At 37.7% G+C, this 26,727-nt stretch overlaps 1 protein-coding gene across 1 annotated transcript in view; it reads right to left on the bottom strand.

Annotated features, from left to right (window-relative positions):
* Nucleotides 1-1,112: 1,112 nt before the first annotated feature.
* SERPINI2 (serpin family I member 2) overlaps nt 1,113-26,727 on the bottom strand; it is a 39,139-nt gene continuing 13,524 nt past the window's right edge. The window contains exons 4-8 of the mRNA XM_070380646.1: nt 26,466-26,658; nt 12,505-12,602; nt 7,909-7,995; nt 5,962-6,051; nt 1,113-1,287 (exon numbers count right to left, since the gene is read on the bottom strand). Of these exons, the coding sequence (XP_070236747.1) occupies nt 1,211-1,287; nt 5,962-6,051; nt 7,909-7,995; nt 12,505-12,602; nt 26,466-26,658 (545 nt within the window). The 3' untranslated portion in view covers nt 1,113-1,210. The remainder of the gene's footprint in view (nt 1,288-5,961; nt 6,052-7,908; nt 7,996-12,504; nt 12,603-26,465; nt 26,659-26,727) is intronic.

The following is a 26,727-nucleotide window of genomic DNA, read 5'->3' as shown; positions in this document are numbered from 1 at the left end:
TTTTGCTACAGATGGACATCTAGACATTGGAAACCAGAAAGCATGAAGTTTCAGGGGAAAATCTGCACTACTTTAAAGGACTTACTTAGGAGGGATTATAACTCAGTGATTATGGTCAGAGTCTCCTGATACAGATAGTCCTGAGCTCAAACTTTGAAATATGGTAAAGACTCCATACTTATTTGTTATATGTCCTTGACTGCTTATATAATATGCTTGAGCTTCAGTTTCTTCATCAGGAATATGGGTAATAGTAGCTCATGGATCTTTCCTGCATTTATCATAATGTCCAAAAAGTGCTGACTTCAGTGCCTGACACAAAATCAGGGCTCAACAATGGAAAGCCACTATCGTTAAACTCTGCAGAGAATTGCCAGCACAAACAAAAGGACACTTTGCATTACTAACATGAAAATAGAAAAACTACAAAATGTTATATAAAATCATTTGAAAGTAGTATTGTTGGGGGTATTTACATTTGACATCAGAGGAAGTGTGTTGCATTTAATATTTGTAGATTACAATCTTGGCTCTAATACTTCCATTAGCTCAGTGTTATAAAATCATGGATGGTCAGCCTCCTAAATTACACTAATTTAGCTGCCAATTTCATGTACAGGAAAGCTTTATTAAAAAGTTCTTGTTGCTTCTACTTTCTTTTACAGGTTTAAGGCATAAATCAGAAGAACAAATTGATATGTATTGAAACAATGAAACTATTAAACATAACACATGGAATATCAAGTTAAGATAAACTAAATACTCAAAGTTCATTTACTATCATAGGTACTGGATCTTGGTATCTCAAGTGGCACCCCAGAGAGGTACCAGCACATGCACTCTCTCTCTTGACTCAATTCCCCATGGTCTGGATAAAGGTGCTATACTTGGGAGTCAGATAGTTCGGTCTTGTAGGAATATAGAGACTTTGATATCTAAGACAGGACTTTTATATCTAAGATATCATAGACAGATTGTTCTAATGTATTAATATTTTATGTAAGTTCACTGCTTTTTATTCATATATACTTTATAAAAATACAGAAAGCACAAAAACACTTAATGCATGCATAATTTCATTTATTCATTGATACAGATTAATACAGCCACTGTTTAAGACAGAAAAAGATATATAGAAAATATTTGATGATATTTTGCCAGTCAACTATTTTCCAGGAATAACCTTCTATTCTGAGGCCCCACTTTCCATTCACAGTGAATCTAAATCTCTTCCCTTCATCCTTTGGGTGTCAGGATTTGTCACCCTTCCCATAAGCAAAATTGAATCTAGGAAAAGAAAAAAAATTTCTTTAGGAATTTCTGGAGAAAAAGATGATAATAATCAATTTTTCTTAATGTTTTAACAAGTCATTTAGTCTTTTTACTTATAAGGTAAACTGGCAATGTCTAATAACAAAGCCTACTTCTCTAAAGCAGATGACTATATCATTATTAATCACGTTTTGATAATTTATGAAATATATTGACACCTACAACAGCTTGTCATGGAAAATGCATTAGTTCTGTTTTTCATAAAGGAAAGCAAAATTAAAGTGACAGAGAGGTGTTCGTCTAAATATAGAGACTCAGTCAGGCAAACATAGAGTAATAAAATGGTGATGAGCATAGGAAACGTTTTAAATTTAAGGCATTAGCAGTCATCTCTTTATGCATGTAATATAAACCCTTGGGGTTAAAAGTGCAGCTTCTCAGTTCTCCTTCAGCTCTGAATCAAAGCTTAGTGCTAAAGGCAATATTTTCACATCTTTCATACTTTTACATCCTCACCAAAGTGATATAGTATACAGCATAAATGTAAACACCTGTTTCCAGCCATTCTGTGTTTTTCAAGTGAAAAGAAACTATGAACTAGAGGACAAAACAGAAATAAATGACACGTCAAAATCCATTCACCTTTCTTGCCAACTAGGGTAAGGTAAATGGCTTGAATGGCTCAATGTCATGCTGCTTTGGGTTACCTCCTTTAAACTCATATGTAATAAAGGTTCATTTCAAAAGTTACAAAATAAAATTTTACATAATTTTAAAGAGAATGAACATTACACTTACAAGTATTGAAATAATAATGGCAGAAATGAAGTAAAAAGGAAGAGCCCTTCTTCATGAACTCTTTATTGTTCAGTCCAAGACACAGTCTTAATAAAGCCAATTAACACAGAAATAGACATAATCTCTAGCAGATTTTTTCTTCTTTTTATGATTATAAATTAATAATACTTTGCCACAAAAATCTCAAAATAATTCCAACAATACAAGAAAACAAATACTCTTTTTTTTTTTTTTTTCAGACAGACATGGATACATAAATAACTTCCCCAGGCTGTATACTGCATTTAGACACAAGAAGAATCAACAATAACTCTTACATCTTTGTAATTCTGTGGCATTGAAATGGTTACCAGAAATGCTTGTTTGAAGAATTTTTAAAGTAACTAACCTCATAAATTGAAGACAATAGTTTAAAATTTTAAACTATCAGAAGTATAGGACATTACATAAAAGCCATTTGTCCTAGTCTTTTCAATCTGTTTTTCTGACCAAGGAGAACCATATTTTGAATTAAGTCTACAAGCAATCGCCAATCTACTCAGTACAAAACTGGACGGATTAGTGAAACCTTCCTTGACATTGTCTCAATGGATATAGAGGCAAGCTGAAGCAGATTCATTGTTGTTTCCACTTTTCATGCCCACTTCTTAAAGAGGTATCCCTCATATTTAAATATATAGCTATAAAACATCTCTGTCAGAAGCAGTTTTTTAGTTCATAATCTAAAAAATACAATAGCATAACCAAAGCTAACAGCCTAGAAAAAAAGATTTTTAATACCCTGCAGTCTGCTTCTCCCCTCAACCCAGGACCTGAAAACATTCTAAACACAATATTTTTTTGTTATGTATGGAGCACTGTCAGTTTCAAAACTATGATTCACTACTTTCTGGGAAATGGCACATTTCATGTAGCATTTTTCACAACCTTCTTCTAAAAGTCTCTAATGCTGTCCTATACCCTCAACCTTAAAGAAGAAGAATTGTTCTCCATTTCCCTGGAAGTTTGGCTCAGTAAGAGATTTGGATGAGCATACTGAAATGTATATATGATAGGAAGTTAAATACTGATACGAAAATAAAAATAATGTATGGATTTTGCCTAAGAAGGTTGTTTTACCAAAGGAAAATTTTAAATCTAGGTAAAAATTGGTTTTACTAAAACTAAAAACATTCATTCTCATACTTCAGGAATTGTCAAATGAATATATTTTATATAAATCATTATGCCATTTGGTAGGTCACTGTGCCATGGTAAATCACCAGCTTCGTTAATCCCAATGATTTCTTCAGTTCATTTGTGAAAGGAAAAATAAATAAATCACTGAATGAGTATTGTCTTAAGATAATAGCCCATTCTACATTATATATGGCAACAATTTACAGCCTCCTATAAATGAGTGGCCATTCATTTGAAACAATACTTTAGGGGAGTAGCACTAGTTTAGAAAGTCTCGTTAGAATAAAGATCATAAAACAGTGGAAATTGTCGTTAAGGGTCTGACACTTAAGCATTATCACAAATAAGTAAATAAGCGAATTAATTTGAATTTTCACTACCATATAACTGATAGCTATTACATATCCTTAACCCCTCAGTCATCAATTTGGAAAATAAAGAGTCAAATATTATTCTAAATGCCATATTTCCTTGAGCATTGATGCCCAATGCAGCTTCAGTTCTTTTTGTTCTGCATATTCAATAATTACACACTAAAGGTAAGAAATTAGAGATATCCTAAGGTTCAGATAAGATCAGTCGCTCAGTCGTGTCCGACTCTATGTCATTTGATTTATACATCCTTAACCTTAGGATGTATAGTTGTAACATAGTTACATAGTAACATAGTAACATAGTAACATGTAACATAGTTGTAACACTGACTCATCCCCTATAGAATTGAAGTTGTGTTAATACAGCCTCAGCAAATCTGAAACTATCCCATTGTTTCCAAGATGTAACTTTCAGAATAGTCATTCAGCATTAGTTTCACACAACCTAAAAAAAGAGACTGATATATCCCTTCAGTTCAGTTCAGTTGCTCAGTCGTTTCCGACTCTTTGTGACCCCATGAATTGCAGCACACCGGGCCTCCCTGTCCATCACCAACTCCCGGAGTTCACTCAAACTCACATCCATCGAGTCGGTGATGCCATCCAGCCATCTCATCAGGGGTCAATAATATCAGTTAAACTAATATCAGTAAACTAACAGATTCAGTTTCTGAAATTAACTATGTCTCTTCTCCATGTAAATCAATTCATTTAGAGAAGCTTTTCCACTTTTCTTCCTTCCTTTATGTATATTTATTGATGTATTCACAATGAACATCATGTGCCAGGCACTGTGTCACAGGCTTAATATATTCTTTATTTACCTCCATGAGATAATGGCTTCCCTGGTGGCTCAGAGAGTAAAGAACCACCTGCAATGCAGGAGACCTGGGTTTGATCCCTGGGTTGGGAAGATCCCCTGAAGAAGGGCATGGCAACCCACTCCAGTATTCTTGCCTGGACAATCCCCATGGACAGAGGATCCTGGCTGGCTACAGTCCACGGGATTGAAAAGAGTCGAACACAACTAAGCACAGCACAGCATGACATAAGTACTAATATTATGTTCAAATAGGGGGTGGGAAAAATATAGCTTAGAAAGTATAGTGACTTAGAACTATTAGTTCATTAAACTCATCCTTGGACCCAAGTCCAAACCTTCAATCTCCAGAGATACTGATACTAAGTGCAGGGCACTTTGCCAAATTCTGGGCGGGATACAGAAATGAATAAGTATTTTCTCTTTTCCAGTGGTATACAGTCATCAGGTTATGACTCTTGAGGAGTCCTAAATATATACTTAAAGAAAGCTTCCTCACCATCCATATTTATGGCCTCTTTCATTTCATAAGATGCAAAAACATCTATCCAGACCATCTGCATTTATGTGTCCACCGTGTCTGTAATGCCAGTCCAATTGACTACTACCCCCACCTTTTGTACCTAACTGCATTATCTTCTAGAATTGCCCAAATTAGAGAATTGGAATAATGTTTGACCCCTCCCTCCCACTCAGAGCCTATAGCTAGTCACTTATTCTTGGAATCTACCTAGGAAACCTTTCACAACTGTGCAACTTCCAAGTTCTACTCCTATTGAAAGAAAGTTGACTTCTGAGACAAACAGGTCTTATTTTCACTCTGCCACTTTTCAGTTGTATGACCTTAGGCAAACTACACAACTTCTCTTTGAGTTTCTATGTCTTTGTGCATCAAATATCTGACTTATTGGAATGGTGTTAACTGTACAGATTGGTATTTAACATCACCAGCACCTATACAGACTATCTTAGCAGCTATTACTAGTACTGATCTATTTTAGGTCACTGCTGCTGCTAAGTCACTTCAGTCGTGTCCGACTCTGTGCGACCCCATAGACGGCGGCCCACCAGGCTCCCCCGTCCCTGGGATTCTCCAGGCAAGAACACTGGAGTGGGTTGCCATTTCCTTCTCCAATGCATCAAAGTGAAAAGTGAAAGTGAAGTCACTCAGTCATGTCCGACTCTTAGCGACCCCATGGACTGCAGCCCACCAGGCTCCTCCATCCATGGGATTTTCCAGGCAAGAGTACTGAAGTGGGGTGCCATTGCCTTCTCCCATTTTAGGTCACTGGCATCTCTTAAAACACAATGCCTAGTACAAAACAAGCACTCAACAAATAATCACTAAAAAAACTTTGGAAAAAAATAAAATAAATTCAATAAATTGAAAGAACAAATGACTTCAGACTGTCATTTCCAGCTGGAACAGACTGTGATTAATAGCAAGATTCCAACATATTCAATAGACTAGGTCTATTGAACTTAAACAGTTCCCCCAGGGAATTCTCAAAACGGTACCTGTTGGGTTATTCTTCATAATAAACAGAAATGGATGATTTGCTATAAATTGATTCCGTGACAGACTCATGATCACAGGTGTATTTATGCCTATGAAATAGAGACAAGAGTTATTTAGATGTTCACATTTAAAGATCAGTAAAGAAAATATATCCATAATATTCACAATATTTTTTGTAGACAGGAAAGGCCATTTTTGTTTGAGGAGTTAACATGTGGAAAAATAACCATTTTCTAAATACAGAAATTTGGAATAAATCTAAAAATTGAAGAGCAGAGGAAAAGATATTGGAATTCATGGAATAATTCTAACTTCACACTTTATGCTTAATGAAGAAGAAAGCCAGATACTAGATTCAATTTAGTGACAGCAGCTGAAAATTTCATCTTTTAAGCAGTAACTTTCTGCTCACTTTTTATTTACATTAGATAATTTACTTTATAGTGTTTGAACTCCTAATTCCTATCCAGGTATTTTGTAAATCCACTGAGAAGATGCCTGAAAGTCAAAATACTCACACTAACAAAGGTGATACATCAGGGTCACTGCTGACCCCTTATGATTGTTATCTCCTCTTAGAGAACTCTATACTAAAAACAAGAGGCCTTGGCCAAGGCAGAAGAGTTCTGAACCTGAAATCAGGAAATCTGGTTTCATTCCAAACCCTACTGTTTCTTACTAATATGACCTTAGGCAAACTGCTCCACACGTGGGTCTGTTTTATCACCAACATAATGAGAGGATCAGACAATGATCTACAAGCACTCTTCCAATTCTATGTAAAAGCAAGTGAAAATTTTTTCTACATGAACTAGCAACTTCATCCCAACACCAGCTTTGATTTCTCTAAGGATTGTAATAGCCCATACAGGAGCCCTTCAGGAGATGACAAAACATTAGGGAGCCCAGTGTGCCCACCCAGATGTCAAAATCCACTGGCATTAATAATGTGGGTATAAATTTAACAATATGACTATTTAAAAGATATGTATCTTTTACATACTGGCTAAAATCCAAATAGTCTGAAAAATTAAAATATGTTTATGAGGAATTCATTAAAGTTGCCTTCCCATTTCTAATTGAATTTAAGGCTTTTTCTCCAATTATTTGTTGAATATTACTTTTATGCAGCATAGATACTATTCAAAATGCCACTTGTTCAAGGAGATATAGAAGAGCAGCTCCTTAACTGTAATGTTCATACAAGTCACCAAGAGACCTTGGAAAATGCAGATGCTGGATCAGTCAGTCTGGAGTTGGGCCCGAGGTTCTGCATTTCTAATAAGTTCCAGAATGATGCTGATGCTGCTGGTCTATGCATTATACTCATAGTACCAAGGATAAGCTGCAAGTCACTGGAGAGCAGCAGTTCTCAACCTTTAATGTGCATTGTCATCACTTAGGAAAATGTAAGAAAATGCTGAAGGCTAAATCTCATCACCAGAGATACTGATTCAATATTTTAGGGTGTTCAATATTCAATTTAATATGCAGTATTCTCGGCTGGGCACAGAAGTTTTAAAAGCTTTTCAGCTAACTCTCACATGCAGCTAAGTTTGAGAGCCACTGCCATAGACATTAACAACAAGAATCAAATTAGAAAAGGAGGAACCAAGAGTACAGAGGAAGAATGAAATGAGTGAATTCACTTAAGAGTGAATATTCCTGAGCAATCATGATTTCAGGTTTGAGCCTGACTGCTATTGGGCAGGTAATCCAGTTCACAAATAAGTAGATATCAGTCCCTTCTCTTTCTTTTTTTTTTTTTTTGCCCTAAACTCCAGCCACACAGAAGCATAAATAGCTTAAATAACCACTTTGCCCTTGCTATCGTGTACTGAACAGCAGGAGGGGGACAGGAGGTCAGAGAGCCACAAAGGGCCAACATCCTCATGCTCATTTCCCCAGTCCTTCCTCCTGGCTTCCCGTGACATCATTTGTCCTACCAGTTGATGTTGCCACTTCACTGCCTTCTTCATTTATCTCAAAGAAAACTTGTTGCATGACTCGGGAAACATACACCTCAGAAGAATCTGTTAGAAAATATGAAAGTGCATTTAAGGGTTAAAACTCAGAACCATTACTTACTGGATCCCATTACATTTTCAAATGAACAAAGAAAAAGGAAAAAAAAAAATTCTTTCCAAGTTAGTTAATTTTCTAGAGATAAAGGTGGTTTAGGTTTCGTTCTTGCAGAGATGATATAGAGAAAACATGAAGAGACCAAGTTTAGCTCAGATATGAAAGGTAAAGATAGAAGGGGATCAACCTCAAGTCAGGTACCCCACTAAGTGAAATATTTCAATGGATCAAGCGTTTTGCTCCCCTTCATCATGGTCTACAGATAAGATGAAAAAGGCTTTACAGATATAAATTAATCCCACCCTGTGTTTTCAACCTCAAAGCCAACTTGCCTTTTAAATTCTGTTTTGGGTTTTGATTTGAGTTTAGAACAAAATTTACTTTCCTTCCAGACTGGTGAGGTGATAAAAGTCTAAAGGGCTTTTGTGTCATCTGTTCCAAAGTCACTTCAGAGCTAGGCTTTAAAACCTGTCAAATTTCTCAGTGTAAGACAGTGTCTTAACAACATTTTGTTCTGCTGTGGAAACAAGCTGAGAGAGAAGGCCCCACTCATCCCCTCGGTGAAACTGATGTATGTGTGAAGCCTTTCTGATACAGTGACCTGTGGAGCAGCTCCTTGAGAAAGGGGAAGTGAAACTGGAAGTTCAGAGGCCATCTGCCATCCCTGCTGCATCGAGTCCAGATCGACCTGAAAACGTTCCTCACAGAAACAACAGAAAGGTGGTGGTGGGTTCAGTGAGGGCGAGAGGGTGGAAGAAAGCAAGGCGAGCCTTGACACGTGAAGAGAAAGGCGATGAAGGTGTTTTGTCCCTCTTGACAGAGAAAGCTGGTGTGACGCAGGTAGACTCCATCAAGACAACCAAATTTAGAAGAGTTTATGCAGAAATAGGGGCTACACTGGTGGTTCAGGTGGTAAAGAATCTTCTGTAATTCAGGAGGCTGGGGTTCAATCCCTGGGTTAGGAAGATCCCCTGAAGAAGGGCATGGCAACCCACTCCAGTATTATTGCCTGGAGAATCCCATGGACAGAGGAGCCTGGCAGGCTACAGTCCATGGGGTTGCAAAGAGTTGGACACGATTTTGTGACTAATGCTTTCATGAAAAAATAATTTAGTCAAGGGGAACCATCTCTGACAGTTTACAGAAAAGTAAATCCCCTCAGGCAAGATAGAGAGAAGTCATCAAAGGGTGATTTGCATTAAAAAATGGCTTCCTAAAAATAACTCCAGACTCTGTGTGTGATGACTTTGTCTGGGCCTTTGATTACCTCTGATCCCCATCTCCTACCCTCCTTTCCTCACCCAATAGCTCCAGCTACAAGGTCAAGCATCAAGGCTTTAGTCTCATCCAATCCTCTGCTTAAAATCCCTTTTCCCAGAACTTACCCTGATTGGGTCCCCTGTTACTTAGGTCTCAATAAAAATGACACTTCCTCAAAGCAATCTTCTCTTTCCACCATGTCTAATTCTCCTCTTATCTGATCTAATCTCTTTATCCCATGACTCTATTTTAGTTAATTCATACCGTCTATCACCTCATCATTTAATTAATTAATTAATTACTTGTTAATCGTCCATCTGCCCTAACAGATGTAAACTTCATTAGGAGAGGGAATTTGTGGATTTTATTCAACTCTAGAAAATCACCTGGCAGATAGCTAGCTGGCTTATATAAATACTTGCCAAATAAATAAATCAGTGGATAAGAATATGTCCAGTGATAGAAACAGTTCAGATGGAGAAAGGGGGGCGTCCATATCATGAGTGTGGTTTAACTAAAATGCAGGAGTGTGGTCTTTTAAGGTCATGCAAATAAGCACATTTTTTCCCCCACGGCTGCCTAGAATAAGGATTTGCATATAGAGCAGAGAGTAGATAACTGAGGGGCCCATACAAAGAATGAAGACCAAATAGCAGGTTGGGATTGAGTGGAGAATTTCATACATGCAGTTTACCACTGGCACCAAATCAAGTGAGCCTTTGGTTAGTAGACTTAGCAATTTGACCTTCTGTATTCCATCTTCTACAGAGGGGGCACGGTCTTAGAAAAAGAACAGGACCTGGAAGATGCTAGATTAGAACAAGGGATCTGAACTTCATCAACTTACTGATTTCTATACCTTTGTAATTATTCCTTTCCTTAATTCTCTATGAAGATTCCAAGCATGTCTTCGTCAAGTTAAGAAGATAAGAAACTTTCAGTAGCTTTGCTAGAAGATGTGCGAGTAAATATTAATGTGCCATTTGCTCAATTTTCTTTTTGCATTTAACATTTACTGAGTATCTACTATATAGCGAAGGTCACTCAGTGGTTTCTGCCTCTTTGCAACCCTATGGACTATACAGTCCATGGAATTCTCCAGGCCAGAATACTGGAGTGGGTAGCCTTTCCCTTCTCCAAGGGCTTTTCCCTACCCAGGTATCGAACCCAGGTATCGAACCCAGGTATCCCTCATTGCAGGTGGGTTCTTTACCATCTGAGCCACAAGGGAAGCCCATCTACTATATAACAGATGGTGAACAACGTGATTTACGTATGTCCTTTTATTTATTTCTGCCACTGGGATATATTGTTTATTTAATAGATTAGAAAATTGAGGTTCAGAAAGGTTAAATATTTTACTAAGGGTGACAGAAGTCAAATATTCATCTCAAAGTTGCAAAAATAACTCTTTCAAAAACATTTTTCATTCACAATTTGTGGACGATCTGAGTATAAGATAGTGTGTCCTTTGTGTAAGTATCCCATAGCAGTAGCATTGGACTGATCCACAGTAGCCTTTGTGTTGTTTTAGTCACTCAGTCGTGTGCAACTCTTTGCGACCCCACAGACTGTAGCCAGCCAGGCTACTCTGTCCTTGGGATTTCCCAGGCAAGAATACTGGAGTGGGTTGCCATTTCCTTCGCCAGGGGATGTTCCCCACCCAGGGATGGAACCTGCGTGTCCTGCTTGGCAGGTGAATTCTTTATCACTGAGCCGCCACAATAGCCTTTAGAAAACGCTTATTGCACGAAACGTACTAATAGCAGGAAATTAATTCGCTGTTCTCCTAAAGACTAGAAATAGTGCCAGCTTTGGCTGTGGTTGTTCTATTTCAAGCAATAAGACAGAACCAAAGTCGTTAAATCAACTCAAAGAGGTAACTCAGAGCAAAAAATGTTGGACACTTACTCTTTTCTGTTCAGGGTTATTCTCTTATACAAATTCTCTTATAAAACATTTTGGGTTATTTTATTGATGTAAAAGGAGATTTTATAGAAGTCTCAAATTGCTGGGAATTTGCAGAGCAAGTGGCTGTTTGAAATGCCTGAGATATAGCAAGTGAGCTTCCGAAGGCCAGAAAGAAATTTAAGAGGAAGAGGTGTTTTAAAAAATGGCTTGGTTTATTTCAAGTTGGTAAGGTGGCTGCATTCCAGGGCACACTTAGACAGAATCCTGTTGCAGTATTTAATTTTGACTGCCTCATTCCTGATGCTGATGAAATTGTCAAAGAAGTCAGATCTATCTGTCAGTGTGAGAACAGGCAGCTAAATCATGTGTGAAGGTGGTAATGAACATCCATGTCACCTGTATACCCCCCCACCTCCTCCACCAGGAAAACTCATTCATTCTGTTCACTTAGCCACATAATTGATAAGTGAATAAGTTAATGAATACCTCTCCAAAGCCCACATTTTATATAGGAATACACAATAATTCTAGGTTGGGATATCCAACCCCATCAGACAGACAAGCTTGTATCATTAGGACTTTATTTTTTCTTTATAAAACAGAAGACTGAATTTAAAAGAATTTAAAATAGCGGGATAATTTGTCCCTCTTCGTCCATTTTTTTTCTCTTTAGTTATTTTTGAACTAGTAGGTACTGCCAGGATGAGAAATAAAGAGTGTCTTGGGCTTTGTTGTGAAAGTGAGCATCTGAACCATGCACAATTTCCCAAGTGCCAGTTAGTATAAAAGCTCCATCTCTGATGTGTTGTCAGTCTCAAGCTAAATCTACAAGCTGCAGCCTTACAATTTCTAGACTGTGTTCATCATCCAACAGCTTGCAGATGCCTATTTCACGGGCTCTAATATTACCAAATTAACATTTGCAAATTGGGAGTTTTATTAGCTCTGCTTAGATGAGAGCCTCAAAGTTGTAATTCCCAATATTCAGATAAGGAAATACAAACAGAGCTGGAATAAAAACCCATACAATACTTTGCCTACATAGTTTCATTGTAAGTGTGGTTAGAAAGCTTATCTAACATTCTAACATGCTGTCTGACTCTCATTAAGTAAAACTACTTAAATGCAAAATAGAGTGCTTGTTTACAGACAGCTTGACACGACGATGACATTTATTCCCCGTGTACGTATTTTCTGGGGCCAAATGCTCTTTCAGTTTTAAGATCAGTCAGTTAAGTTTCTAAGAGAACACATTTACTTGATAATATAAGAATAATTTTTCACATTACCTGTTATTCCAGAAAGGTCACAGCCACCACTAAATATCTCAGTTATATTCAATGAATACAAAGCTTCTTTGAAGTCTAATTTTTGTTCTACTTTAAATCTGCTTAAAAAAATGAAGAGGAAAATTTGTGAAACACTGTACACATTGGCTACCAAAAGGGTTTCTTTTTTATAAAATGGATGACTTGGAAGATGTTTTATTGTGAAATATTTTGTTTTCATTATCCTCATTTTTCACACCATTTCCCCACTACTCCACTGAGCAATTTTGGATGGCTAATAACTTGCTTCCCAGATAAATGGTTACTTGGGAAGGGAGAAGAAAATACTCAATTTTTTGAGGTAACAATTACTCAACAAATCAGGGTGAGAGTTCTAAGTTTTCGATTATTTGGCTTCTTCCCTAGAACTGTAAAACTTCCCTCCAGCAACTGTACACACTCAAGTTTTTTTTCACATCATCCAAGATCGTTCCTGGCAGGCATCCAAGATATTATGAGCCAGAAACAGAAGCCAACAGTTCATTAAAAAGATCATTGGCTACTGAGGTACAGAAAGGGGGCATTAGTAGCCTATGATCCTTTCATATCTGCTGTCACAGCTGATGTGACTTCCTTCAATTTACGACATATCTAACATCTTTCCAATAAGCCCTGTAGAAGAGGTAAAAGACTGAAGGGGGACTAAATTTCTTTCCAGTAAAATAGAGTAGAAAATTATAGGAGGGGAAAAAAAGGAAGAGCTTGCCAATACTTCTAATGCAAGGCCCTAAGTTAAGACTCTAGGTTCTATGCAAGTCTCCAAGCATCAGTTTGCCTGAAGAGGGAACTTCACCAAAGAATCTCAAAGATCCTCTCAGGCACTGACCTTCTATGATTCTATGTTAACTGCAATCTATGACCCTCACCTTCCATTTTTAAAAAATGGAAGAAAAAAAAAAAGCTAAATTATTGACTTTATAGATGCTAAAAGCATCTATCTACATTTTACAACCAGATTGGAAATTTTGTTCATGAAAGAAAAGAGTATAAAGTCCTTCAACAGGGAGCTAAGTCTATTTCCGACTTCAGGGCAATCCCAGGACGGTTCCTGCCGCAGGAGCTCTGTCTGTTCCCTTGCTGGACCTTTGCCCTGGTTGGTACCTTCTGGTGTGGATGCAGACATGATTGCTTAAGCACAGGAACCTTGCTTAGCTAACAGGCCCACATCTGGGGCCAGAAATTAGCTTGCACAATCAGTCTAATTAAATTATTTTTTAATTGCCAAATACTGAACAAGCTTCTTATAATAATTATGATTCTTCAAAACAATGAACATGCTGTAGCAAAAATTTACTGGGCCTAAATGATTTCTTGGCAAATTATTATGTACTTTTGGAAGATGTTATTTCATTCAGAACCCTAGCTAACTGGAATTGCATAATTCTAGAGCATAATTGTGCATAATTGTGGCACAACTCACAATGTGCACGTTAGAACCTACTGATAATGAAAATAACTTGTTTTATGCCAATCATTTTCAACTTCTTTTTAACTTCCTGCTAAGAAAGATAATATGTAGCATGATGGTTTTGAGGCTTTGGGGTTGTGCTTTTATTCTGTTTTAATTAGCACACTCTTTTTTATACAGAATGGAGTATGGGCTTCTAAAGGGTAGAGGATAAATGTTCTAGTCCATCTGTAACTTGACTATTTTTAGTATAATAATCCAGTGATTTGGGAATAATGACAAGAATACTGCAAGACTTATTACAACCTCTAATAAGGCCTAATTATACCAGAGAGTCATTTAAGTAACAGTCTTGCTCATAATATAGTGCAATGAAACCTACAGCAATAGAAACCCATTCAACCATTTAATAAAATATAATCTGCAGCCAATTTCTAATTAGCCATAATTATTGGAGCCATGAACAGTCAGGTGTGAAGTAGCACTTCCATGTGTTAGGTACTTAATAGAGATTATAGTTTTTAATCTTCACAAAAACCCTGGGAAGTGAGCATTATTATTCCCATTAACATATAAGAAAGTGTAAGTTTTGAGGAGGTTGATTTCCAAGGACAAGATAGACAGGGCTAGAGTTCAAACTCAGGTCCATTCCAATTAAAGCTAATGTGCTAACCTCCACTGCCTTCTAATCAAAATATAATTCAAAATCGTAATCTCGATCAATTCATATATATGCTGTGCTGTGCTGTCGCTTCAGTTGTGTCTGACTCTGTGGGACCCTATGGACAGTAGTAACCCAGGCTCCTCTGTCCAGGGGATTCTCCAGGCAAGAATATTGGAGCAGATTGCCACGCCCTTCTCCAGGGGATCTTCCCGACCAAGGGATCAAACCCGCATCTCTTATGTCTCCTGCATTGGCAGTCAGGTTCTATACCCAAGTGCCACCTGGAAAGCCCCAATATATATATGTATAGTGTTAATTATGTACCTCCTCCAAATTTTGTGAGTCTTAATATTTATTCTAGATGTGGCTCATTTTCTTTCTTTTCCCTGACCCTCCTCTAAAATTGTCAAAAGAATACAGCTAAAGCTTAAAGAATGAGCAGCAAAAAAGACTCAATAGACAATTACCAAGTAAGCAATCATGAAATGAATGTTTTAGCGTATGTAAATATTATACACCTTCTTAGAAGGCAGCAATTTACTGCCATAGGCATCCATTGTGCTTAAAGTGGTCTCATACAAGTTCAAGCTGCAGAAAACAAAGGATAACAATTTAGAATTTCTGTTTGAAGAAGGATTCACTCCTGGTCTGCAGGCCCTACTGTGGATTTCTATTGTCTCTCCTCCTTTATACACAGGACTCTTGTTTAATGACAAAATGTCTTTGGCTGTTTTCCTTCAAGGTCCCTATCCTTAATTGTTTGGAATCCCAGTTTTGATACAGTGGCCTTGAGCCATCACTGAAAGGTTCAGGCTTAGAAACAACCAAACCAAGTCTTAGGGCTGCCCACAAGGATAAAAAATAACACAATCCTTGACAGTGTTCAACTTGGACTATTATGTGTCACTTCCGTGTGTGTGTGTGTGTGTGTGTGTGTATAAAATATTCTATCAGCCTTGAGAGCTGAATTAAAAATGCTTTCTGTCACATAGGAAACCTATCTGGACAATGGTCAATGTAAACTTGGATTCTGCTTTGTATCAGTGTCTGATAGGCTAAAGTAAATGAACCTTTGTAAGCACCAGTGCAGCTGGTCATAACTTATCTACTCTCACACCCAACCTCATTTTCCCTGAGGTCATGTTCTCTCACCCACACACAGTTCACATTCATGCACTCAGAGATCCGAAGCTGGCCAACTTGGGATGGATTACTAGCCCAGCAAGAACATGATGTCCTATGGAATGTGTGATTTCTTTCTGAGTCTCTGTGGCATTGCTGTGTCGTGTAGCTTACCCAGCTGCTCATCATGTCACTGGCCATTTGCTCTGTTCTGTGCCCTCCTTCATGTTTGCCCCACTTTACACAAGCATTTCCTGACTCCTGCAATTTTGACTCTGCCATTTGCTAGCTGTGTGACCTCTGGCAAGGCATTTACCTGTCTCCATCTCAACTGCAACCTAAATATTAAAAATAGATTTCTATCAAATTTATGGTGGTGATTAAGTGAGATATGGCAAACAGGGAAAGCAATCCACTATAATGGATTGTCAAGAAATTTAAAAGCTGAATGAGAATAATAATAATAAACAATACCAACAATATAAGATATACTGAGTACTAAAAATGCAACAAACATGTTCTCATAATGAGAACAACCCTAAGAGGCAGGTATTGTCAGTCTCTCATTTAACAGTAAGAGAAAAATCTTAGGCAAGACAAAGTTTTTCAGTATAGAGATGACAAAGCTCTTGGTCTACAATATTATGTTGTGTTTTCCATAATCTTGATTCAACAGTTGATCAAAGATACTGTGAGATGTCACATCAGTCAATATCTTTAAAGAGGGATACTTCTTTGAAGAATTGCAGCTCTTGCTTAGTCATCACTATGAAAGTGAATGTGAAGTGACACTGTTAGTTCTTCAGTCGTGTCTGACTCTTTCTAACCCCAAGGACTGTCATTACAGGCAGATTCTTTACAGTCTGAGCCACCAGGGAATCCCAGTTATCACTATACTTTTGAATAAAAACATAGTATTTAATAAGTTCAAAGACTCAGACTGCCAAAAACTTAGACTCTCCCTAATAACTCATAAACTTGCTAATAATTTCAACAGCCTCAGGGACTCTGAATTCTACTCTGCAATCCTAGAAGTCCATGGTGCCCAGATTAAGGACTGCTACGAAAGAAGAAAATAAGTCAATATCTTCTCATTTTCCTACAATCAAACTTAAAACCTCAGAATGATTTATTCCTTCTTAGCCCATATGTACTTAGTCATACACTTCAATAAATGTCTTTCTGCATCACCTGCCATTTACATTCCCAGTGAAGCTGCTCCCTTAAGTGCTTGCTACTGAGTGCCTGAATTGTTGCAGTGATTTCTTAACATCTTTTGGGCTTCAGTCTTTCCCTCTCTCCCACATCCCAAACATCACAACTATTTAAATTAAAGCAACAAATTGAGCAGCTACTATCTTTCAGATGCATGCACTGCTATGGTATCAAAGAAAGGAAATATGCATAGCTTCTGACCTCAACAAGTTTACAACAAGCCTAGTTCAAATCCTCCCTTTTACTGAAGCCTTTGTTTATACAGTTCCAGTCTCTGGTGCTTCCTCTCCCTTCTCTCCTCTCTTTTTCCATGAACCTTGAAGTTCTTATACCATTCTTTCAGTATTTAATTATTAGTAAGCTTGTGCAAATCTTGCACCACCCCACCTAAGTGGCAACTATCTTCTCAATAGAAATCCTGTCTATCATTTTGCGTGTGTCTCAGTTCATTGTTCATAGTGGGGTCCCAATCAATCTCTGCTTTTGAACAGGAAATACATTTTCTAATAAGTAGTAAACTAATAATAGTATCATAAGGCTATGAAACAATGGAAATGAGAGCTAACCTGTCTCCCAGAACTTAACTGAATGTCAATCAATTTACTTTTTGAGTGACAGTTTCCTTATCTGTAGAATACAATTCATAACCAAGTCAGACTACAGAACTGTAGCATTTAGTATTAAAATGTAAATATTAAATGCTTTACAAAGTTAAAATGGATGTAGATGAAAGTTTCTTGTTTATTTACCTTATTTACATGTATTAAATGATTAACTTTGCACATATACACAATCATAAAAACACAATCTCAAACCTTTTCTTATGCAGTGAAGAATCTGATACATAAGGGTGTGTTAGACTCCTCAACCTAGGAAATCTAACTATTAAGATGTTTATAAAATTTCATATTAAATTTAGAAAAAGGTAATGTGATTGTTGGTATCCAACTGCAGAATAATGTCCAAAATTAGGTATCCAGTATGTTACAAATAGTAAACAGAAACCACCCTAGTGTTTTTAGACTATGCTCTGTCCTATTGGCCTCAAATCTAAATGAGTCATACATCAAAGAGAGGAAGAACTGTTTCTATGCTATTTCTAACAATAACTATAATCACTCACACAATCTTGCCTACTGTTGCTTATATACAAGCATTCTTATGATTAATTTTTCTTTTCTTGACATTTACTTAATTTTGCCATCGAAGATGCATTTGTTTATTTATTTTTACAGTGACAAAATTTTGCACAGTATATGTTAAGTGCTGAAGTGCATCCCCTCATCCCCAAATTCATGTGTCAAAGCTCTAACTGCCAACAGCTTACAATGTGACCTTATTTGGAAACAGAGTCATTGCAGATATAATTAGTTAGGTTGAGGATGTGAAAAATTTAACAGACCAAAAGAGCAATTAAATAAAGTTGGGAGATCAGAAGAGGGAGCCTACATGCTTTTGAAGATAATAGCAGAGCCCAACTAAAAGAAGAAAGACTCCTCTTCCTTATTAGGAAGGACTCAGCCTGTGAAAAATCATGGATTCCTTGTCTACTACAGCCCTCCCAACTTCCTTCTCCTATATATAATCATTCTCCTTCCCTTGCCTTTGGAGGACTTGCACGTGGCTTGCCATAGTTACAGATTCCAAATTGAAATTCTCTGTTGATCCCAAATAAACCTATCTTTGCAGGAGAAACATCTGGCAGTCTATCTGTTTCAGATCAAAGGATCACATTGAAGTAGAGCCAGTTCTTTATCCAATATGACTTACAAGAAATGAAGATGCCACTTGGAAAAAGATGGCCACAGAGGGAAAGATTGGCATGATGGCTCTACAAGAAGAGGAACACCAAGGATGATAAACCACAACGGGAAGCTAGACAGAGGCTGGGACAATTCCACAGTCTCCAAGAGAGCATGGTCCTACTGACCTCTTGATTTTGGACTTCCAGCTTCCAGAACTTTGAGAAAATAAACTTGTGTTAAGTCACCTAGTTTGTGGTACTTTGTTACAACAGCTCTGGAAAACTAATACAGCTCTGGAACACTAATAAATTCCCTAATCTATTTCATCAAAATCTTTAGCTATCAGTTTGAAACCATAATTCACTCATTCAAATATAAAAGGATCACAGCATTGAGTAATAAAATATTAAAAAAAAGTTTTTATTGAGCCTGTACAACTTTTCCTCTTCTGCACTGACCACAGATTTTGAATGGGTAATTTTCTTTTTATTGAGAGAAAGCATTTTGAGAGAAACGTATTTCAGAGCTTTCAATCCATGATCTGAGCACTCAGGAACCTTAATTCAATATATGCATCCTGATAGACTAAAATTATTCATGAACTTAACACATAAGCAAATCATTCCTTTAAGAAATCAGAAGACTCATCCTTTCAGAGAAAATGGAATACATTTTAAATGTAATGTTGTATTAATGTGACTGAATAATTGATAACAGAATTTTCAGTCTTGTGAATTTTAAAAATCTCATTTTTATTTCTCTAGAGAGAAGTTTCCCAAGAAATAACTGATATCCTATCATTTGTTATGCTGCATGGACGGGAAGGAGGATGGCCTCTCTGAGATCCTCACAAGGAATGAATCCGAGAGTGACTAAGAAATTGAATTCTGATTTCTGAGATACTTAAAATTAGATAAATGGAAATAACATAGAACCTCTTTGACTACATTTATGTAATTTAACCCAATAATATTCATCCAGAATATACTATTAATGTGTGTGCATGTGCTAAGTTGCTTCAGTTGTGTCTGACTCTTTGTGACCCCATGGACTGTAGCCCGCCAGGCTCCTCTGTCCATGGGACTCTCCAGGCAAGAGTACTGGAGTGAGTTGCCATCCCTCTGACAGGGGATCTTCCCATTTCTTATGTCTCCTGCATTGGAAGGCGGGTCCTTTACCACTAGCACCACCTGGGAAGCCCATACTATTAATCTGTACCATGAAATGTGCTAGGGACTATGGAGGCCAAAATGTCACAAGCCACTGTCCTATGGACTGGACCATAAGTCCACTGACCTTATGGCCTGCCACTGTCACAGAACTCACGTTTTAATAAGACAGACAAGAATGTGATGAAGAAACGAAAACACAATGTAATGCAGGCTATAGTGTGAATCTGCATAAAGTGTTATGGAAATAAAAATAAGGAATGGTTGATTCTAACTGAATATGGTGAGAAACCTACATGTAATTTATTTAAGGGAACCCTAAAGGATGAATGAGAAAATACTGGTTAGACACCATGGAGAAGGGCCTGACCAGGAAATAGGAGGGATGGAGGTTAAAAAGTCAGAGGAATTCTTTCCCATTTGCTGCTGGCTGAGCAGATATCATCCAAATAAAATAAGTCACTTATTTAGCATTTTCTACTTGTTAGGCTTTGTGCTGTGAGTAGAAGTATGTAATGAGATAGTGTAATGGAAGCTACCACCACATTTTTAAAAAAATCTTTGGTGTCTGGAATTTAAAATGAGGGTTGAACTCTACTGCTATAGATTCTAATCATAACTAGGAATCTAGCCTAAGAGGGGATGCAAGAAAATCTGCATCCTTACCTTCTTTTTATGCTGGGAAAAGTTGGAGGATTCTGAATGCTGATAGAGATGGGAAAGATACCCCTTTTGGATTAGTGGGCCCTGACATCATGATAATGGTAGGCTAAGGACAGTAACAGACAGAAGACTCCGAGTACAAAGAAATGGCCTACAGTCTAGGAATATTCAGCTTCCCTGGTAGCTTGGACGGTAAAGTGTCTGCCTACAATGTGGGAGACCTGGGTTCGATCCCTGGGTCAGGAAGATCCCCTGGAGAAGGAAATGGAAACCCACTCCAGTATTCATGCCTGGAAAATTCCATGGACCGAGGAGCCTACAGTCTATGGGGTTGCAGAGTTGGACACGACTGAATGACTTCTCTTCTTCTTCTTCTAGGAATATTCATCCCTGGAAACAGGTTTTAAACTACTTTTCACCTCACAAGCCTTTTTTATTATTATATTTTAGTAGTGTTAGTCATGTCCGACTCTTTACAACCCCATGGACTGTAGCCTGCCAGGCTCCTCTGTCCATGGAATTCTCCAGGCAAGAGTACTACAGTGGGTAGCCACACCCTTCTCCAGGGGATCTTCCCCACCCAGGGACTGAACCCTGGTCTCCTGCACTGCAGGCAGATTCTTTACCATCTGAGCCACCAGGGAAGCCCCACATTAGATTTCAGTAGACTTTAGTTAAACATTGAAGTTGATCTTGTTTGTATAGACTTGTCAACGGCTACCCTAACACAGTACCACAAACTATGTGGCTTAAATAACAGAAACATATTGTCTCGCAGTTCTGTAGTTTGGAAGTTCAAAATCAAGGCATCCGCAGGATTGGTTTCCTATGAGAGTTGTGAGGAAAACATCTATTCCAGCTTCTCCCCTTGACTTGTAGATGGCCATCTTAACCCTGGGTCTCTTCATAACACCTTCCCTGTTTGTGTATCTTTGAATCTAAATTTCTCCTTTTTATAAAGGAGTCACATGGGATTAGAGTCCACCCTATTGACTTCACTTTAACTTGATTACTTCTACAAAGATTCTATCTCCAAATAAGAAAACATTCTGTTGTAGTGGGAGTTAGCATTTCAACATACAAATTTGAGATGCACATAATTCAGCTCATAGCAGTTGTTCTTGGAGAAATTAAAAGCAAAGTCTGTGTCCACACTATGGGAGAAGTTGTATGAGAAACGTCGCTACAGTTTGGAAAGGCTAATAACAGGTCTTGAAGTTTGAAAAGGGCTGTCCAGACTGCAGTGGTCTAAATGGATTTGTGCACTGTGAACCATTGCTGTGGGGATTCCTAATGTGGTAAAGAAAGAAATTCTGGTGAAAACCTATATTTTCTATTGTCAATTGATCTTGGAAATTATCGCATTCCTACTTAGATATTTGATATCTAGACTGAAGAAGCTGGAGCCATCTTGGTTATAGATACCATTATCTCCATTCTGTGCTAATAAAACCACAACTCAGGACATCAGTGACTCTCTTAAGACCCCACTGCTAGTAAATAGTATAGACACTCCTCAAACTCAGGGCTTTCTATGTACATCCTTTTCTACTAATCTTCCCAAAGGGAAGAGAGAGAGAGACGTAAATTTGAAAATAAACAATTTTAAAAATTATTATTTCTATGATTAATAAGCAAATTATCTGTCACACACACCATTATATACCCAATGTTTGGCATATAGTAAGAGCTTAAAAAAATACTCTGAAATACCAAATAACATGCAGATAGAGATTTATAGACAGTAGATAATTAGAAGAGAGATTGGAACTTAAGAGTTGGATATTAGAGACATGAAATATAAGGAACAAAAATAAAAAGAGAGTAGGAATAGGAAATTTCTGAAATGAAATCTGGTAAACATTATCTGGGGACAGAAAGAAAAAATGTGTAAGTCAGGGAGCAGGAAAATTTCACAGAAAGAGAGAAAAATAAATAAAAGTAATGCCAGAGGGGTTAAAGAAAGAAAGGTTTTTAATAAAAAGGGATGATTAAAAATATGTGGATCAAGAGCCCAGAGTTAAGGTGAAGAAAGCATAGGATACTTCTTTCTCCTGAGTATCAATGAAGATAGAGAAAGAGAAGTTTAGCAAAGATTCATACAATTTTTGAGATGAAGTGTAGAGACGTGAGTTTACATAATAGTATGTTTTCTTTAAGAAACAGGGAGTTGAGATATACATTGAGAGTAAGATAATCAACATGAAGCAGTACCTGGAGAGCAGAGGTAAAGTCTTGGTGGAGTGTTAGAAAAGAACATTCTCTGAAGATAGATTGTTAAGCTCCAGCCTAAGGGAGGCCAGTGACTGCTTTGGGGCTTTTGCTTAACAAAATCAGTAGTTAAGGAATCCAAGAGACTTTTTGAGTAGATTGAGGATTCAGGATGAGGAGAGAATTACAAAGGAGCAAAGACGGGTGACAAAAATATGGCAAATGCTTGGTGACAGTACGATTCAAACAACTAACTAGATCCTAGCTAAGTGCAAACAGAAAGAAAAGTCAAGCAGGTGGAGAGACAGAGAGCCAGGAAAATGGGGCACTGCATATCAGGGCACATGCAGGCTCCGATAAGTTTGAAGAAAAATTTAGGAATGACAGGATGGAAAATAATCTATTAGACATCTCTCCTTTTAAAAGTTCAGGTTGAGAGTTATTTAGACACATCTTTTGCTCTGAAGTTTCTCCTGTCTCCCAGAAGCATGATATCAAGAAGTTAGTGTTTATAATGATGGCTTCTTGAGATATGCATTTGTGATTTCCATTTTGTAATAACTGTCCAAAAAGAACCCAATATTTTGTAATAACTATAAATGGAAAGTAACCTTTAAAATTGCATAAAAATGAGAAGTTTTAAATATATATATATAAATACCCCAATAATAAATATTATCCTAGGATCCTACTTATAATTTAATGACTGTCGGAGAAGGCAATGGCACCCCTATCCAGTACTCTTGCCTTGAAAATCCCATGGACGGAGGAACCTGGTAGGCTGCAGTCCAAGGGGTCGCAGTTTCATGCATTGGAGGAGGAAATGGCAACCCACTGCAGTGTTCTTGCCTGGAGAATCCCAGGGATGGGGGAGCCTGGTGGGCTGCCGTCTATGGGGTCGCATAGAGTCGGAAACTACTGAAGTGACTTAGCAGCAGCAGCAGCAGCAGAGCACCCTCTATACAGTCTATACATATATATGTATATATAATATATATATATATATATACCCTCTATACAGTCTAAACGGTGTATAGAGTCTATACACCTTCTATACAGTCTATACAGCTCTATACAGTCAGCAAAATCAAGACCAGGAGCTAACTGTGGCTCACATCATGAATTCCTTATTGCCAAATTCAGACTTAAATTTAAAACAGAAAGGAAAACCATTAGGCCATTCAGGTATGACCTAAATCAAATCCCTTATGATTATACAGTGGAAGTGACAGATTCAAAGCATTAGATCTGATAGACAGAGTGCCTGAAGAACTATGGATGGAGATTCATGACACTGTACAGGAGGTGGTGATCGAGACCATCCCCAAGAAAATGAAAGCAAAAAGGCAAAATGGTTGTCTGAGAAGGCCTTACAAATAGCTGAGAAAAGAAGAGAAGCTAAAGGCAAGGGAGAAAAGGAAAGATATACCCATTTGAATGCAGAGTTCCAAAGAATAGCAAGGAGAGATAAGAAAGCCTTCCTCAGTGATCAATGAAAAGAAGTAGAGGAAAATAATAGAATGGGAAAGACTAGAGATCTCTTCAAGAAAATTAGAGATACCAAGGGAACAGTACTGGACGTGGAAAACAGAGTGGTTCCAAATCGGGAAAGGAGTATGACAGAATAAAGGACAAATAGTATGGACGGACCTATAGCAGCAGAGATATTAAAAAGAGGTCACAACAATAAACAGGAGAACTATACAAAAAAGATTTTCATGACCCAGATAACCATGATGGTGTGGTTATCTGAGCCTAGAGCCAGACATCCTGGAGTACACTCACCTAGAGCCAGACATCCTGGAGTACAAAGTCAAGTGGGCCTTAAGAAGCATCACTACAAACAACGCTAGAGGAGGTGATGGAATTCCAGTTGAGCTATTTCAAATTCTAAAAGATGATGTTGTGATAGTGCTGCACCCAATATGCTAGCAAATTTGGAAAACTCAGCAGTGGCCACAGGACTGGACAAGGTCAGTTTTCATTCCAATCCCAAAGAAAGGCAATGCCAAAGAATGCTCAAACTACCACACAATTGCACTCATCTCACACGCTAGTAAAGTAATGCTCAAAATTCTCCAAGCAAGGCTTCAACAGTACATGAACTGTGAACTTCCAGGTGTTCAAGTTGGATTTAGAAAAGGCAGAGGAACCAGAGATCAAATTGCCAACATCTGCTGGATCGTTGAAAAAGCAAGAGAGTTCCAGAAAAACATCTACTTCTGCTTTATTGACTATGCCAAAGCCTTTGACTGTGTGGATCACAATAAACTGTGGGAAATTCTTAAAGAGATGGGAATACCAGACCACCTGACCTGCCTCCTGAGAAATCTGTATGCCAGACAAGAAGTAACAGTCAGAACTGGATGTGGAAAAACAGAATGGTTCCAAATCGGGAAAGGAGTACATCAAGGCTGTATATTGTCACTCTGCTTAATTAAGTTATATGCAGAGTACATCATGAGAAATGCTGAGCTGGATGAAGCACAAGCTGGAATCAAGATTGCTGGGAGAAATATCAATAACCTCAGATGTGCAGATGACACCACCCTTATGGCAGAAAGTGAAGAGGAACAAAAGAGCCTCTTGATGAAAGTGAAAGAGGAGAGTGAAAAAGTTGGCTTAAAACTCAGCATTAAGAAAACTAAGATCATGACATGTTGTCCCATCACTTCATGGGAAATAGATGGGGAAACAATGGAAACAGTGGCTGACTTTATTTTTTGGGCTCTAAAATCACTGCAGGTGGTGATTGCAGCCATGAAATTTAAAAAAGCTTGATCCTTGGAAGAAAAGTTATGACCAGTTACGTTGCCACCAAAGGTCCATCTAGTCAAAGCTATGATTTTTCCAGTAGTCATGTATGGATGTGAGAGTTGGACTATAAAGAAAGCTGAGCGCTGAAGAATTGATGTTTTTGAACTGTGGTGTTGGAGAAGATCCTTGAACTGCAAGGAGATCCAACCAGTCAATCCTAAAGGAGGTCAACTCTGAATATTAACTGGAAGGACTGATGTTGAAGCTGAAACTCCAATACTTTGCCCATTTGATGCGAAAAACTGACTCACTGGAAAAGACCCTGATGCAGAGAAAGATTGAAGGCAAGAGGAGAAGGGGACGACAGAGGATGAGATGATTGGATGGCATTACTGACTCAATGAACATGAGTTTGAGTAAGCTCTGGGGGTCGGTGATGGACAAGGAAGCCTGGCGTGCTGCAATCCATGGGGTTGCAAAAAGTCAGACACAACTGAGCAACTGAACTGAACTGAACTGAACAGAGAGCACCTTCTATCAAAGGTAACAACATATTTTTTAACTGTATAATATCACAAGTGTCTTGGGAATTTTATTTTCCTTAAACACAAGAGAAGATAAAATATTTTAAATTTCAACCAGAAAAAAAAAGTTAGAGAAAAATAAGTTTGTATAATAAAAAGAGTAGTAATTCTTTTTAATCCCAGCATTCTGTTTTGAAGACTTACATTTGTTCATTCCTTTCAGAGAATATTGAGTACTTAAATTCTATCCTCCTCATGGCAAAACAATGCTGGCAATGTTCAGACCTGCTTTGTATCCATAAAGTAGAGTAACTATTCCTAACAGGTATTTCTTTTTATTTTTGTCAATAGACTTTTTAAGCATTAGTTATCTTTCAGCCAGCTATTGAAATCTGTCTCTAAGTGAAAACATAAGAGCCAGAGTGATAAAATGACATTACCAACCTAGGAAGGCTTATTTCCACTTCCTGTTCTTGCATCTCAGAGAACCATTGCAGGATTTGAGGAGCAGTAATTAGCTTTTCCATTTCTTCTATGTTCGTGTGCTCTGCAGGAAGTATGATAATTAAACTAAACTCATCACCTTTATAAGGTAATTCCAAAACCTGGTAGTTTATGGAGGATTCAGAAAAATAACCTGAAACAGAGAAAATAAAATATTAATATACTTAGCAATTCCCAAAGTTGTCCTTTAGAGTGTGGTTTT

This window comes from Bos mutus, chromosome 1, assembly GCF_027580195.1.
Source record: "Bos mutus isolate GX-2022 chromosome 1, NWIPB_WYAK_1.1, whole genome shotgun sequence".
NCBI classification, from domain to species: Eukaryota; Metazoa; Chordata; class Mammalia; order Artiodactyla; family Bovidae; genus Bos; species Bos mutus.
Note: the sequence above shows the minus strand (reverse complement) of the source record. Positions and strands in the feature narration are given on the sequence as shown.